This window comes from Triticum aestivum, chromosome 2B, assembly GCF_018294505.1.
Source record: "Triticum aestivum cultivar Chinese Spring chromosome 2B, IWGSC CS RefSeq v2.1, whole genome shotgun sequence".
NCBI lineage: Eukaryota > Viridiplantae > Streptophyta > Magnoliopsida > Poales > Poaceae > Triticum > Triticum aestivum.
In genome coordinates, this window is record NC_057798.1 from 207,278,564 (window position 1) to 207,295,726 (window position 17,163).

Here is a 17,163-nt window from a genome sequence, read left to right on the forward strand (position 1 = left end):
TCTGTATATTTGTACATCTTGGGAGACAAGTAGAGGCTGGTCCACCCTGTACCTATATATGTACATCATGCACACAATCAATGAATTATCGATGCATGCAATTCTTTTCTTCCTAACTTACATGGCTCTTTCATGCATCACTAATTTCTGCAGATATATGTCCATGTTTCTTGTTTGTATGGGTAACTTTTAAGAAAGTTGTGCAAATAATTTGTATGTTATGGTTTATGACATTGTTTGGGAGCACACCCCTAGTGGCATTTACTAGGTGAAGTCCGCTAGAGAGATCAATTTCAAGGCACCATCCAGCAAGGGTGGTTAGTGATCTGATCTTAAAAAAAGTCCTTGGCGCCGCCAAAAGTGAAAATTTTCATTTAGTTGGTCATTCAAAATAGGATTTGGACTTGCGTATAGATTGGCCAAACGTGGGCGGCCGAACTATAGCCTATGCCCGCTATGCAAGTGTATAGGAGTCAATGGACCACCTCCTATACAAGTGTCAGTACACAACTAGATTATGAGGCATGATCAAAGACTGGCTGCAACCTGGGAGCATTGATACTAGAATCTTGGTGGGTTGGTCTTTCTGACGCTAGCATCCCAAACTGCAAGACTGTTGCCTCGCTTGCTAGGCTCACCTCTTGGGCCATTTAGAATGAAAGTAATGCATGAGTGTTTTGCTAGAAGAGCGCCCCACCGGCAATCCTTCTCCATGAGATTAAACAAGAGGTGGTGCTTTGGGTAGTTAAGGGTGTTAAGAAATTGGAAGAAATCATGCTGGGAGAACTGTATTAGGGGGTGTTGTAACACTAAAAACTCTATTCTATTCTCTTTAATTAATACTAGTAAGCTTGCACGTGTAACACACGTAATCTTAGAAATTTCATTGATGTTATGATTATCCAACATTGGACCTGTGCAAGAAAGGCATACCAAATATGCTCTTTTTGTCAACATTTGTTAGATGTTCAAAACATCATAAGCAACTTGACAAATCATAGCAGAAAATAAAAACATATTCCCCTCGTAAAGAAATATAAGAGCATTTAGATCACTATATTTCTTTACAGAGGGAGTACTATCTTAAACTAAAAAGCTATATGTGAGGCGATGCCCAGTTTCACCAGTTGGTCTCTTATCATGTGTCTTGAAAATTGAAAACATCATTGTTCCAAAATATCCTTCACTATTTAACAAAATATTCAGGAAATCACAAGTACAATGACATGTGTAAAAAAGCACATGGCACTACCACCCTTGACTCATACGTTTGCACTTCAGCAACATGAATAAACCATAAAAGATCAAGAAGGCGGTACTCCATCCCACCACATCATGCAAATTGCTATTTTCGATAGTATTTGATGATATCTAAGGGCATCTCCTCCAGATTCATCAATATCATCGACAAAATAAGTCTAATAAGAGTGATATGATCCACACCAGCCTTGCTGCAAAAAAGCGGAAAGAGTTTTACTTTCCAAATACCATGCCATCTACACAAAGTCAAACTAATAGACTAACAACAATATATTCATACATTGCAATTCACCTTGCTACTGTTGCTATCTCAATCAAAGAGTTTTTGCACATGATAGTAACCATGCTCCTTAGGTTTCTTCTATGCACGATATCTACCCTGTAAACATTTGTCGCTCCTTGCTACTCTATATGCTGAAGCTAATCCCATACTCAGATCTAATATGCTTTCTGCAAGCCCTATGAATCTATATGTGTTGACATATACTACAAGCTAAAATGGTACTCAGTCAAGTCACATTAAGATGCAATTCGTTCTGCAAGATTGTTTAGTGAACTGCTCCTAGCAATCTATTCTACATGCATTTACAAGCAACCCTAAGGGATCAATAAGTCCACAACCTAAATATAGCATACACTACGAAGGTGGTTAACAAAATAAGTAGATACAGTTACTCACTCAAGCTCAATAAAAATCTTCTCGTGATTCTCAGTATGGAACACATCATGTCAGTATCTTTACAATATTGGTAGTCAGTAGCAGCCTCTAATTCAACAATACCAGCCCGCAACTCAACAAGTGTTTACTCATGGCATCTATCTATTTGAAAAAATATAATGACATCAGCATAAAAATGACTTCAAAATATGGATAATCTTGCATTGCAAGAGGGCGTGACCCGATAGTGCCAACAAAAAAAAGAGGACACATCCTGAAATCTTTCTGCACTTGAATATAAAGAAGATTGAAGTGTCATCTGCAGAAATAGCAACATGTTGATCAGTAAAAATAACTTCAACGGAAATCAAATGTGAGGAACTGAAAATGGCTAATACAAAAATGAACAGTCCCAACATGTATAACTAACAAACAAAATGGCGGTGGAAAACCATAATAATAGTTAAGTCGTGCGTTAACACTGTAAAAAGAAATTTACAAGATAAAAGAAGAAGTATCAAAGGCTTCATCAGAATTTAAAGGTTGCCCAATTTTTTTCCCGAATGCACAAGAGAATTGCATGTCATTCCATAAAGATAGAAAGAGACAATCCAGCATACATTGAGAATTACATGGGAACACGTCGGTCTAACCGCGGAAAAATTAAATTCGTAAATGGGTTCCCTTTACTCCATGTTAGATTAGGGACCATTATGTCTGAGTCCAACATTCTTCCAAATGATGTTCGTGACCAGTTTTCACTTTCTCCCATCCACTTCGAAAGAACCGACGAAGATATACTACAAGTCATCCATCATAGGTCATGATTAAAAATAACAGAGTATATATATAAATGATAAAAAAAGCATTCCTTATGCTATGGAAGAATGCACTATAATGGAACAAGAACCAGAATAATACACAAGTAATCATAAACAGAGAATTGATTTAGGATTGCAATTCAACATTTTCTTTTGAGAAAATTATCATTGTAATCTGTCTCTGTTTGTCGGGGGTTGGGTGCGACATATGCCAATGGATGGCTTATCGTGGTGGGAGCGAGTAGAACATCGCCGGTGCCTGGAAGCGGGATAAGGCGTGGACACGAACGCCGGCGTACTTTACCCAGGTTTGGGGCTCTCCTAGGAGATAACACCCCTAGTCCTGCTCTGCGGGGTCTCCGCATGATCACTAAGGCACAAGTGATACAATGGTGCTCCTTGAGCTGTGTGCTAGAGGCAGAAGGAGGCAAGGCTAGCTCTCTTCCTGCTCTAGGGGACTGGCTAGTTCTAATGGAGTAGGAACCCTTTGCATGGGTGGCCTGGGGGGTTTATATAGGCCTACCTCCAGGGGCACAATGGTAATCTGGACGGCTGCTGGACCCGTCTGTCAGTGTCCCCAGCCTCTGGCTTCTCCGCCGACCGCTGGGGCCCGCCGCCTATTGGGCCCCGCCGACTAGTTGGTGGCTGCTTACTGTAGCCGTGTCGTTGGTGATGGGGGCTTGGTCATCTTAGCGTGGCTACAGTCCCGCCGCCTGGCGGGAGGCCACTGTAGCCACACCTGGTCTTATCAGCTTAATGGTGTTATCGCTTCAGGACAAGGGACGGCCACCTGCTGGAGGCCGGCCCCTCTCGAATCCGCCTGGTCGAGCTTCCGCCATCTTCCTTAGGGTCACTGCCCGATAGGGCCCGCCTCTGGCAGGCCGTCCGGACAGGTCGTCGTGGGGAACAGGGCTCCGCCTGCCCGGAGCGATGTCAGGGTAAATTCGGCACAGTGCTCCGTCGTGCGGAGATCTCCGTCTATACGGAGCACTGTTGCCACACCCATCTCGAGCGTGGGAGGCGACGTGCTTCACTGTAGCCATGCTTTGACTTGTACTCTTGATGGGGGCTCGGCCGCACCATAGTCGTGAGGTGGCCGCCTGCCCGTTGCCGCCCTCTCTGGAAGGCGGGCACCAGGAGCCGGTCACCCGGAGCGCCGTAGACTTGGGTCGGCCGCCCTCTGGCAGCCGGCCGCTAAGCCAGCCGGCCCCAGAGGGTGGAGCCTCAGCTCGGGGTCCAGCCAGGCGGAGCTGGCCCAAAGTCTTGATAAAACCAGGGACTCGGGTGAGCCTACCCGTGGCCCATTACTCGGACAGTAGTCCCCGAAGCCGGTGAGGCACCACGGTCGAGGGGCTGCGAAGCCTCAGCGGCTTCCTCCCTCACTGGGCTCCGGGAAGGTGCCGGCCCGCCATGCGGCCAGCCGACTGCCGAGGCCGACTTCTTCCAGGCGGAGCCTGTACGATAGGTTTTTGAACTTCAAGGCGGGAGGTAGGTGGCGTGCCTGCTAAGCTTCCCAGGCCACCGCCCGCCACGGACGCTCCACGCGGCGCACGTCAGCCTGGTCAGCCTGCCGCCCCACGTTCTGGATGGGACGTGACACTGGACCGGGCCTGCCACTACCGTGCCTCGGCAACCGGGCGGATCCACTGCGCCGAAGGGGATGGTTGCCATTCCCCACGATTATTTACGGTGTGGTGAATGTGCGTGGGAAACGGGGGGTCGTGGGGACATGGGCGCAGTTAATCCCACGACCCCACGTCCCGCCCCCTCGGCTTCATAGCCCGGGCGCTATAAGTAGGGAGGGGGGAGAGGTGCGGCAAGCTCACGCGCCCCCTCCCACTCTTCTTCTTCTTCTTCTTCCATTGTTGATGCTGCCGTAGTGCCGCCGTCGTTGCCCGCCGCTGACACGTTTCTCCTCCCCGCGCCGCCAGCCAGAGCCATGGGCGACTGGGATGGATCGACCGTGATCGAGGATCACATCTCCTTCCTCCGCGACACGAGCCGGATGCCCAGCGCGGCCTTTGTCAAGGCGCGGGTGCCGCCGGAGACGGAGATCTCGCCGGTGCCGCAGGAAGGCGAGCGGGTCGTCTTCCGCTCGCATTTCCTCCGCGGCTTCGGCCTTCTGGTGAGCGACTTCTTCCGCTCTTTTCTCAACTTTTACAACCTTCAGCCTCACCACCTCACGCCCAACGCCGTGACTCTGCTCTCCGCCTTCGTAACGGCATGCGAGGGCTACCTCGGCATCGGGGAGCATTCTTTTATGGGAAGCTCGGCACCTCCGCCAAGGAGACGGCAGCCGAGTGCGGGGGCTTTGTCGCTGTGCGTCGGCCGGCGAAGCGGAACGCCTTCCCCGTCATCAAGCTGGCGCAGTCGGTGAAGATGTGGCAGCAGTCTTACTTCTACGTCGAGAACATGGACCCAGCTGCCGACTTCCTCAACCTGCCGGCCTATGAGGCCGGCCCCCCACCGGAGCTCGCACTTCCTGGAAGTACAAACTGAAGCCGGTGTCGGCAAACGCGGCGGCCGCCATCGGCCGACTCTGAGTGCTCCAGGAGTCGGAGGGCCTCGTGGCCTCCGACCTCCTCGTCGCCTTTGTCGAGCGCCGGGTCCTCCCGCTCCAGAGCCGCCCTCATCCGATCTTCCAGATGGGCGGACACCGCGATCCGTGATGGCTGTACACGAAAGGGATGCCGCCCGCTGAAGTTTCGCGGATGGTAAACGAGATCTCCGACCTCAAAATGTCAGAGAAGGAGTGGCGGTACGGGAAGCGGCCATACTCTCGCCACAACCCTCCTCCCGCTGTAAGTTTCTTCTTTTTGTCCTTTGAACTGTTTCCTTCAGCTTCGTTTCTTTTTATGACGCCGCCCTTTCTTGGTTGCAGATTTACATGTCCGAGGCAACGGCCGCCCTCCTGGGGCCGGGTGATGCCCTCCAGGGGGACAGGGCGGAGAGCGATTTGGACGACCCTGACTTGGGGGCGGCCGCCCTGGCTGACGATGCGACAGGCGGCGGTGGCAGGGCTGACGGAGGTAGTGGAGCAGGCGGCTCCGAGGGAGGCGGCGGCGTAGAGACTTGGCCTGACGACGACGAAGACGAAGACGAGCCGTGCCCCGCCCGGAGCTCCGCCACCACTGGCGCTGGCCCCTCTTCTGGACCGCCCACTCCAGGCGGCAAGCGCAAGCAGAAACAGGGCTTGACCCTGTTCGGCAGCGCTCCAAAGAAGCCCAAGAACCCGGCCGCGGTGACCAGGCGGAAAGAAACCGCGGCCAAGATGGCCCAATATCAGAGGCAGCCGAAGGTGCCTGTTATGGTGTCGATGTAAGTATCCTTCCCTTTCTCCTTGTCTTTTCGTCAATCTGGCATGAAAGCCTTCCGACTTGTCTCCTTGTTTCAGGGCCCCGCTAACCCTCGAGAAGTCGGGCGCCGGCTCGGTCCTCAGGTCGGTGGCGACCTCCTCGACCAGTTGGCGCATCGACCCGACCGCCAACCTCCGAGAGGCGATAGAGCGGAACGCGTGGGAGGCGCGCGAGGAAGAGGCTGACCGCCTGGCCAGGGAGCAGGCGGCCTTGTCCGCTGCGTCTGCTGAAAGGGCGCTGGCGCAGGCGGAGGCCCAGGCCGCGGAGAAGGAGTGGCTCGCGGAGGCCGTACGCCGCCAAGAGCCGCTGCTCGTGGCGCCCCTGAACACTGCGCCGCCTCCGCCTGAATTCGAGGCGACGGCCGGAGGAGCTGGTGGTGACTTCCCGATCCGGGAGCAGGGGAGCGGCGACGTAGCCATGCCGGATGTCTTCGTGTCGCCGCCCCCGCCCCCGCCGCCTCCGCCAGCCAGCGAGCCGCAGGACGAGTAGCGAGTGGCGCCTCCGGTGCCGCCGGTCGAAAATACGGTGGTAACGGTCCTTGTTCCTTCGGTCCGCATCCCCACACGCCGCTATCTGGAGAAGGCGGCCTCAGCACCGCGGCCGCAGGAGATCGGCGCCACGAGCTCGTCGGCCCCCGATACTGAGGCGACCAGCGCCGCGCCCGTGGGTTGGATACACGGGGGCGGGACTGGCGCCTTGAACCAGGCATCTCTTGTCGTCTAGGCCAAGCTCCGGGCAGAGGCGGAGGCGCTCAAGCGCTGCAACGAGGCTTACTTGGAGTCGCGCACCGCCATCCGGGTAAGTTGTCTTTGGGTTTCTTCTTCGGATGGTCCTCTTGCTTCTCTTGTGGGGGCGTGCAAGCGCACCCACTGGGTGTGGTCACCAAGTTCTGGGCCAGCTGCTGAGCAGGCGGGTCGGAACTTTAACTTGCAATTTGTCGACTGCTGACTTCATCTAGTGTCTTTTCTGCAGGACTATCATAATCTCCGCGCGACCGCCTACAACTCCAAGGTTTGGGAGCTGGAGACGCAGACGGCCCATCTGGCCGAGAGCCGGTGAGGGAGTCCCAAACTAGGGGGTGTCCGGATAGCCGAACTATCATCATCGGCCGGACTCCAAGACTATGAAGATACAAGATTGAAGACTCCGTCCCGCGTCCGGATGGGACGTTCCTTGGCGTGGAAGGCAAGCTTGGCGATACGGATATGTAGATCTCCTACCATTGTAACCGACTCTGTGTAACCCTAGCCCTCTCCCGTGTCTATATAAACTGGAGGGTTTTAGTCCATAGGACAGGACAACAATCATACCATAGGCTAGCTTCTAGGGGTTTAGCCTCCTTGATATCGTGGTAGATCCACTCTTGTACTACCCATATCATCAATATCAATCAAGCAGGAGTAGGGTTTTACCTCCATCGAGAGGGCCCGAACCTGGGTAAAAACATCGTGTCCCTTGTCTCCTGTTACCATCCCCCTAGACGCACAGTTCGGGACCCCCTACCCGAGATCCGCCGGTTTTGACACCGACATTGATGCTTTCATTGAGAGTTCCTCTGTGTCGTCATCGATAGGCTCGATGGCTCCTTCGATCATCAACAACAACGACGCAGTCTAGGGTGAGACTTTTCTCCCCGGACAGATCTTCGTATTCGGCGGCTTTGCACTGCGGGCCAATTCGCTTGGCCATCTGGAGCAGATCAAAAGCTACGCCCCTGGCCGTCAGGTCAGATTTGGAAGTCTGAACTTCAGGGCTGACATCCGCGGAGACTTGATCTTCGATGGATTCAAGCCATAGCCGAGCGCGCCACACTGTCACGATGGGCATGATTTAGCTCCACTGCCGGACAGTGCCCTGGAGGCCGCACAGAGTCCGCTCTGACCCTTAATTCGGAGCCGGCTGCGCAGATCGAGGACGGGTGGCTAGACACCGCCTCGGGGCCTGCAACCTCTATGGCGATGGAGCCGAATACTGACCTTGTCCCTTGTGAAACTCATGACTCCGAGGTTCCGGACTCCTCGCCGGACTCCGAACCTCCCGCGCCCCCTCCAATCGAATCCGATTGGGCGCCGATCATGGAGTTCACCGCTGCGGACATCTTTCAACACTCACCTTTCGGCGACATCCTGAATTCGCTAAAGTATCTCTCGTTATCAGGAGAGCCTTGGCCGAACTGCGGTCAGGACGGTTGGGATGCGGACGACGAAGAAATTCAAAGCCCACCCACCACCCACTTAGTAGCCACTGTCGACGATCTAACCGACATGCTAGACTTCGACTCCGAAGACATCGACGGTATGGACGACGATGCTGGAGACGACGAAGAACCAGCGCCTACTGGGCACTAGAAAGCCACCTCATCATATGACATATACATGGTGGATATCCCAAAGGATGGGAATGGCGAGGGAACAGCGGGGGAAGACCCCTCCAAGAAACAGCCTAAGCGCCGGCGTCAGCGGCGCCGTTCTAAATCCCGCCATAGCAAGAATGGAGATTCCGGCACCGGAGATAATAACACCCCAGACAGTGCCGAAGACAACCCCCTCTAGCAAGATTCAGCACAGGAGGACGGAGAAGCCAGCCCTCATGAGAGAGCGGCAGACGAAGAGGTAGAGGATGATAATTACATGCCTCCCTCTGGAGACGAGGCAAGCCTCGACAACGACGAATTCGTCGTGCCTGAGGATCCCGTCGAACAAGAGTGTTTTAAACGCAGGCTTATGGCCACGGCAAGTAGCCTCAAGAAAAACTAGCAACATCTTAGAGCTGATCAAGATCTGCTAGCCGACAAATGGACTGAAGTCCTTGCGGCCGAAGAGCATGAACTCGAATGCCCCTCCAAAAGCTACCCCAAACGCAAGCTGCTCCCCCGATTAGAGGAGGAGGCATATAGACCTGCATCACCAGCGCACAATACGGCTGGCCGACCACCCCGTGGCCGCGACAGAGAGGCCTCTAAGCCCTACACTAAAACCGTACCCCGGCATCGCTCGAAAAGCACAAAGCCACAGGGGAACGCTCTGGACTTGCGAGATATATTGGAGGATAAGGGAAGACAATCAAGATCAATCTACGGATCGCGTGGGCGCCCCATGATACGCGACGACTACCGTCGCGCCGGACACAGCAAGTCCGGCCGGGCCGAACACAGTAGACAAAGCTCGTTTGAGCTACGTCCTGATATAGCCCAATACAGAGGCGCCGCACACCCACTATGCTTCACAGATGAAGTAATGGATCATCAAATCCCCGAAGGGTTTAAACCCGCGAATATTGAATCCTATTATGGCACAACAGACCCCGCGGTTTGGATCAAAGACTATCTCCTTCATATCCACATGACCCGCGGTGATGATCTTCACGCCATCAAATACCTCCCACTCAAGCTTAAAGGACCAGCTCGACATTGGCCTAATAGCTTGCCAGCAGAATCAATTGGGTGTTGGGAGGACCTGGATGTCACATCCCTAGCTTTACCTTGCACTAGGCTAGCACTTGTCTGTTGCATCATGTTTAAATATTATTTAAGTTGAAATGGGGATTGATCAAACCCTAGCATCAGAAAGAATTCAAATAGGATCAAATAAAATCTTTTTCAATAAACCCAAAATGCCCTCATAAATGTTCATGATTTATGGGAAAAGGTGAAAACCTTAACCAGAGATGATACACACTTTTCCAGGACATTTTGGTCTTTGAATTAAATCAATACTTATTTGAATTAGAGATATAAATTCCTATAAATACTTTTATAACTCCAAAAAATTCTGAAAACTTGTGAGTGGCTCTGAATATTTTGTATCAGGCCACATAATAATTTTCAGAAGCTACAAAAATGATTTGGTTTAGAAACTAAATCAAAACAGAAAAATAAAATAGCAAAACAGAAACAAAAGAGAGAGGAGAGACAGAGAGAAAGGCCATGGGCCACTTACCTGGCGACCCACTGGCCGGCCCAGCTCCTGGACGGCCCAGTGCTGTGCAGCCCAGCTGCCAGTTGTCCTCCTCCTTGGGACAGAAGGACGTCGGGCGTGTGCCCCGCGCGCGCGGCCACGCGCCCCGGCCACCTCCTGCTTTCTGCCGCCTCCCCGACGTCGCTTTGGACGCCACGCAGCCCCCCTGGACCCCCTCGACCACTCCCCTCTCTCCCTGCCTCGCCTCTTTCGCTCTCTCTCTCGAACCGAGCGAGCTCGTCGCCGCCGACGAGCACCACCGCGACCAGAGCCTCCCCCTCTCCTCTCCGATGCGCCCCCGAGCTCCGCAGTGCCTCCTTCATCCTCTCTGCCGGCTCACGCAACTGGAAGAGCCCCGACGCATCGTCCTCGACCTCATCTTCTCCCTCGGCCACAGGATATCGCCGCCGGGATTCCGACGCCGTCAAGCCTCCCCCGAGCCGCTGACCTTCTCCTCGACTTCGCAGTGAGCCCCTCCGTCGTTCCCCTCTACTTCCCGTGTCGATTTGTCCCTCTAGCTAGCTTCGCCGTCGCGGCCGAGAGCTTTGCTCCGCCGGCTACGTAACCGCCGCGGCCACAGTTGCTGCCGCCCGCGTTTGAGCGCGTGTCTGTGCTCAGCGTGGTCCCAGGAGCCCAGAACAAGCATCCGTTCGTCCTCCCGTCCACTGTAGCTTCGTTTCCGTCGAGGTCCAAACTCCGGCGGCCGCCTGGCTCGTCGCCGCCGCTGCTACTCCCACCCCCAGCACACCACGCGGCCACCACCAGATGCGCCGCACTGCCAGCAACTCATAGCCGCAAACCACGCTCAAAACCGTCCCCTGTAGCGCCTTCCCGCAGCGTCTCCGTCGTCGGTTTGGGTCGCCGCCGGCCGAACTCCGGCGATGTCGACGTGGCCCATCATTAGCCTCTAATGACCCTGCTAATTAACCCTAGAGCCACTAACAGACGGGCCCCACTGTCTAAATAAACATAGCTTAGTTTATGTTTTAGTATTAATTAACCTTAGTGGGCCCACGCGTCAGCTTTGACCAAGCTGACGTGGCCATTGACTGGGCCCACATGTCAGCGACACTAACCAGCCCGTGACACTGACCAGTGGGACCCATGGTCAGGTTTGACCCGGGGAAGCCCTTTGACCCTGCTGACATCATGCTTACTCAATGCTGATGCAGTATTTATTTTCTGGAATTAAAATAAATCAGAAATGATTTATAAATTTCAGAAAATGCCCAAAACTTCTAAAATCCATAGAAAATAAACCGTAACTCCAAATGAAATAATTTATATATGAAAAATGATCAGAAAAATCCAATCTATCCATATATACCGGTTTCATGCATATTAGAACAACTTATGGCTACTGTTTAGGACAAATAAAATGAATGGCATTTAAATAACTACATGTGGAGTTTGAATTTGAATCTTGGATTCAAACCAACTCCATTTAACTTGCTGCTAGTTGCATTATCTCAAACCACAGCATATTGCCATGCCATGATCATGCATCATATTGTGCATTGCATTGATTGTGTTCTTCCTTGTTTGCCGGTGTTTGTCCCCTCTCGATAGACGTGGTTCCAACGATGAGTTCAATGACACCGATAAAGAGCTATACTATCTTCAGAAGTGCCAGGCAAGCAAAACCCCCTTGTTCATTCCGATATAGTCCCACTCTCTCGCTCCTGCTCTCTTTTACTGTATTAGGACAACAACGATTCAGCTGTTACATGCTGCGGTAGTTGAACCCCTTTCCTCTGCATGACCTGTCATTGCCACAGTAAATAGATGAAACCCACTAGCATGAGTAGGAGTTGTTTGAGCCCTGATGTGCCTACTCATTCATGCTTGTTTGTCATGCCTGCTATTGCTTAGAGTTGTGTCAGGTCTGATTCATCGGGGATGAATTGGAATGTGGTGAACATGTCCTACTGTTGAGAGCTAAGTGTGTGAACACGATTTGGTAAAGGTAGCGGTGAGAGGCCATGTAGGAGTACATGGTGGGTTGTCTCATTGCAGCCATCCTCAGGAACTGAGTTCTGTGTTTGTGATCCATGAACAGTTACTACCACACATTGGGCTCCGGGCGCTCCAAGCTCTCTTGACTTATTAATCAACCTGATCTCTGTCCAGGAGTTGCAACTAGTTTCTGGTGTTTGTAGGTAGTGTTAGTAGTCTACCAAGTGGCACCCGGTACAGGTGGGCTTGGGACAGACTAGGCATAGTGGCCTGGTGTACCAAGTGGCACCCGGATGGTGGGCTTGGGAACCCTGCACACATCGTTTGGGGCCGTGAGCGACACCCCGGCCGGATCTCCTTGCGGATGGAACCCGAATAGGCGATAAACCTGGACGAGAGACTTGTGTGGTTAGTCAGGTCTTGGCCGACACCCTTGCAGGGATTCCGCTTGAAGGTTCCCGAGTACATGTCGTGTAAACGGCGGTAAGTGGTGAGAGCGTGTGTGAAGAAGTACACCCCTGCAGGGTTAATATGATCTATTCGAATAGCCGTGTCCACGGAAAAGGACTTCTGGGTTGCCTATACAGTTCATAGACAAGTGAAAGTGGATACTCTAAAATACGCAAGATAAGCGTGAGTGCTACGGATGGCGTTCTCGTCAGGAGACGGGAGAGGATCCATAGTGGTGTATTGATATGGTGAATATGTGGACTCGTGTGCGCCACCTCAAAAGAGTTACTTGCAGTCGTAGTTCAAGTTAGCCACCGAGTCAAAGCTGGCTTGCTGCAGTTAAACTCCACCACCCCCTTTGTTGATAATGATGCATTTGTAGGTAGTTCTGATGTAAGTCTTCCTGGGTACATTTGTACTCACGTTTGCCTATTTTATGTTTTTGCAGAGAGACTTTAGTCTCGCTAGTAGTTCCGCGTGGACTTCGACGTTTAGCTTGTTACCTCAGCTACGATCTTGTGCCCTCGGCAGGATCTGATAGATAGTCAGGCATCTCAGCCTTTTTCATTTGTAGATGTCTGTACTCAGACATGTTAAGCTTCCGCTTGTGCTTTGACTTTTATGCTCTGAATGCTGGGTCGTGAGACCCATGTTTGTAATATCTCGCTCTTCGGAGCCTATTGAATAAAATACTTGAGTTGTAGAGTCATGTTGTGATGCCATGTTGTATTTGCACATATCGAGCATATTGTGTGTATGTTATTGAAATGCTTGATATGTGTGGGATCTGACTATCTAGTTGTTTATCCTTAGTAGCCTCTCTTACCGGGAAATGTCTCCTAGTGCTTCCACTGAGCCATGGTAGCTTGCTACTGCTCCGGAACACTTAGGCTGGCCGGCATGTGTCCTTCTTCGTTCCTGTGTCTGTCCCTTCGGGGAAATGTCACGTGATGAATACCGGAGTCCTGTTAGCCCGCTACAGCCCGGTTCACCGGAGTCCTGCTAGCCCAGTGCTACAGCCTGGATTCACTCGCTGATGACCGACACGTTCGATGCTTGGTCATGGATGCATGTCCCTGTAAGTTTGTGCCACTTTGGGTTTACGACTAGCCATGTCAGCCCGGGCTCCTTATCATATGGATGCTAGCGACACTATCATATACGTGTGCCAAAAGGCGCAAACGGTCCCGGGCAAAGGTAAGGCGACACCCGTGGGGATACCGTGCATGAGGCCGCAAAGTGATATGAGGTGTTACATGCTAGATCGATGTGGCATTGAGTCGGGGTCCTGACAGCTTTGGTATTAGAGCTTGACTGCCTGTAGGATTATCAAGCCAAACTGGTCGAAGTTGAGTCTAGAAATGCTTTAGTTATATGTAGGGGAATTGATTGTGGGATGGAACGTAAGGCTCTTTTTACTCCTTATATCTTATGCCCTTCTGGTCCGACTCATCCTATCTTTCCTACGGGGTTAAGGAACTAGGCTTTCTCTTCTTTCTATCAGGATCACGTGTTACTAATCCGTAGACTTATAGGATTGTTGGATCCAAGCCTCAGTTCAGTTTCTACTGTCTCCGTGTATTCATAGTTGATCTCAGAACCTTGTTGTTATGATGTTCGAGTGGCTATGCCACCATTTTTGTAGCATGTCTCCAATATTTTTGAGCATTTACAGCCGTTATGCTGTCCGAGTCATCCCAGGTTTCTAAACAATCTGATGCACTTGCAATCCTTTCCCTCTAGTTTTGATGTTCCTTTGGGCCAGGCTGATCACACTAATTGCTGAGTTGAGGTAATTTATTGCCTCGACATATATGTTGGAGTTATTATTATGACCCTAGGTGTCTTAGTGGATCATCTAGTAATCTAGCCATGATTTGTGTCCCAGTGTGATGATTCTGGCCATCAATCTCGAGAGCATCCCGTGATGCCATTTATTTGCTAGGTATTCTATTCCTGGGCTCTTGAGCCCAAGATTCACCCTACTTACCTCATGTTGATAGTGTTGCTAGTTCCTTTAGGATATTAGTAACCTTTGCGATAGTCCTCGAGGTCCGTGGTATATCGTTCTTCCAATACCATGAACCAATATGGCAGTAGTCTTTCTGAACCAAAAAATCACAACAAGAGTGCTCTCAATGAGTTCTCCATTCTATATTGTGACTCTGCCAGTTCAACCGTTCTGCATGGGTTATTTGGAAGAAATATGTTGAACTCGTTCGACATGCTAGTCCATGCATCCACAACTCAGAAAATCATATGATCTTTTGGGTTGTCCCTCTTTAATTGTCTTCTGACCTTGTCTATCAATTGATATTCAAGAGTATGCGTGCATTCGTTCATCGATGCCTATTACTCTTGTGGTCCATCCAGCCTTTCTATTCCAGAATGACTAGGAGAAACAAACTCCGGTACCTCTTCCATATCCAGGTTTGGGTCAAAGCAGTTGTGTTCCGCAGATCAAGATGCAATCCAGTTTTTAGTCTGTTCTACCTTGAAGTATTACTATCTTTATATCAGGAATATCATGGGAATTGCACACCATCCTATGAACTCTTGGTACAGTGATACCTCTCACTCTCATTATTCATTTCTTGGCTCCCTTGTTGTTGCAACCGGAATGCTGACAAGTGAATTGTTATGTGTGAAATCAATACTGCTAGCAACCCCATTGCTTGGTAGTTAATGGACAATAATTTCATCCTTAGCGTGTTGGTTACTGAATCATCATCCTAAGGTTGATCGTGCTATCTAGTCCTTATTTCTGGTGCACTCTTCGATCAATGAGTTAGGATTTTGTCAAACCCTTGCCCTGTTGATCATATCGTCTTGCCCTGAAAAGCAAAGTTGTTCTCGAGCTTAGTAACATATCGATGGTTTGTGATTTTCGGAATATCTTCTCGGAAGTATTACCAGGTTGTCACCTGACCGCTATGTTGAGTTCGTGATCAAGATGGTTTTTTGTAAACCACCCCTTCTCCAAGAATCTATGTGGGATACCCCTGAGCTAGTTGGTCAAGCTAAACAACAACTTGGAGAGTTGGAAGATGAAAGCTTGTCCGACTCAGTTCATTCCAAAGGGATGTATTTGCGTGTGTGTGTTGAAGAAAGATGATATCTTTATTGATTGATCCTCGTGGTCAATTGTTGGATCTATTGTCTTACCCCAAACCTTTGATTTGAGTGTTGGCTATCATCAAATCAAATCAGAACCAACGATGTTCGTAATGTTGTCTTACTCGTGGATTTCCCTCGAGCATACACCATTATATCTTTTGGGTCTGACCAATGCTATCACTTGTTCACATAATTATGGAACTCCATCCTCATGGAAACCTGGATGAATTGTTGTTGAGCCCATCGACAACATCCTTATCTCCTCCATGATCATGTTGAACATCCATCTAGTGTTGGAAACTTTTGTAAACATTACCTTCGTGTTCCATTCATGAGGTATATGTTTGGATGAAAGGAGTGACTTTCTTTAATTCACGTGCAATCGATGCAAGTTGCCGCCGTGAATTCGAGAAAGCTTGTTGTTGCTTCCTCTGGAATCGTCCCAAGTTGGTCATGCACATGTGCGAAGTACTCTATGGGTTGGTAGGTTGGCCGCCTCCATTCTATATGGGTTTCCTAGCACACCAAGCCACTGATTGATTTGTTCAAGGGAAAAGGAGTTGTTGTGCGAATACTAGTTCATGCACAAGACTTCATTATCCTCGTTGATGGTTCCCCACCTGAACTCGATAGTGTTTTATTATAAGACTACTACGTGGTCATGTTTGTCTGCGACAGCGTGTTCACATGTATGTAGCAGAGATGGCTCATGTTTTGGATATTACTGTCGTAGTTCATCCCCCGAGAATCTCGCAACGTCATCTCGTCGATTTGTGTTGCAAACTTTCATTTTTCTTTCTAGACTCGATGAGTCTGGATTATCCTGACACCAACCAGATCTGAATCTCAGGCAGATATGATGGTTGGAACATTTCCCAAGAACTATAATATTGGTCTCTCTGTAATACGGTAAAGTGGATGTCATGGCCAACACACCCAGCCGGAAGACCTATTATTGTAGTATCTTGATTGAAAAAGTTGGCCACCCCCCCATAAGGATTTCATAGGATTTACTCCTTAGTTGTCCCTTATGGATTTTTGTGCTCCCGAAGTCCGACCTTTACTTGATGTTCTAGATACCAAACCATATCTATGAATGGGATACGCTAGTACATCAAGGAGAACATTAGAAGTCGAGTGCTAAATGTCTCTCGGTCGATCATCCAGATTTTGTCCCCTTGGCCTCGCTAAGGTGAAATCTGAGAGGATGTTATCTTCCTTTGCATCTGCATTGTCCATCACTATTCATTATGGTAGTACGTTGTGTTGCCGGGATCCCTATCATGGATGTTGGTAAAACCTTGATGAATATGGAAATGCTCAAGTTCTTGAGAGCATGCTCAAGCGCTAGGTGTTTTCATCAGCACTAACTGGGATTGCTCTCAGTTTCCTTGGTTATGCTATAACTTTTCAACAGTGGACTCACTCTCTACTGTTGGGCCTCTCCCCAGTTACTAAACTCATCCCTTGTGTTGTTTTCAACAAGGTAATCCACATCATCCATTCTAATCCGGGTATGCCATTCTACCGAACCCCTCTAAACGATCGCTCGAGAATTGCCTTAGGCTGGTATAAGAGTTTCAATGATC

General features: G+C 50.1%; 1 protein-coding gene across 3 annotated transcripts in view; it reads right to left on the reverse strand.

Moving 5' to 3' along the window:
• Positions 1–1,112: 1,112 nt before the first annotated feature.
• Positions 1,113–17,163, reverse strand: part of LOC123044386 (uncharacterized) — a 39,313-nt gene continuing 23,262 nt past the window's right edge. Inside the window, exons 6-7 of one of the 3 annotated variants that reach the window (XR_006420056.1) lie at positions 1,940–2,237; positions 1,113–1,451 (exon numbers count right to left, since the gene is read on the reverse strand). Coding sequence is in view for 2 of the 3 variants with exons in the window: in XM_044467114.1 (XP_044323049.1) it covers positions 2,121–2,237 (117 nt within the window). In the remaining variant the exon portion in view is untranslated. Of the gene's footprint in view, positions 2,238–2,258; positions 2,719–17,163 lie in introns of those variants that run through there. The other 2 variants (XM_044467114.1, XM_044467115.1) reach the window with 2 other exon arrangements.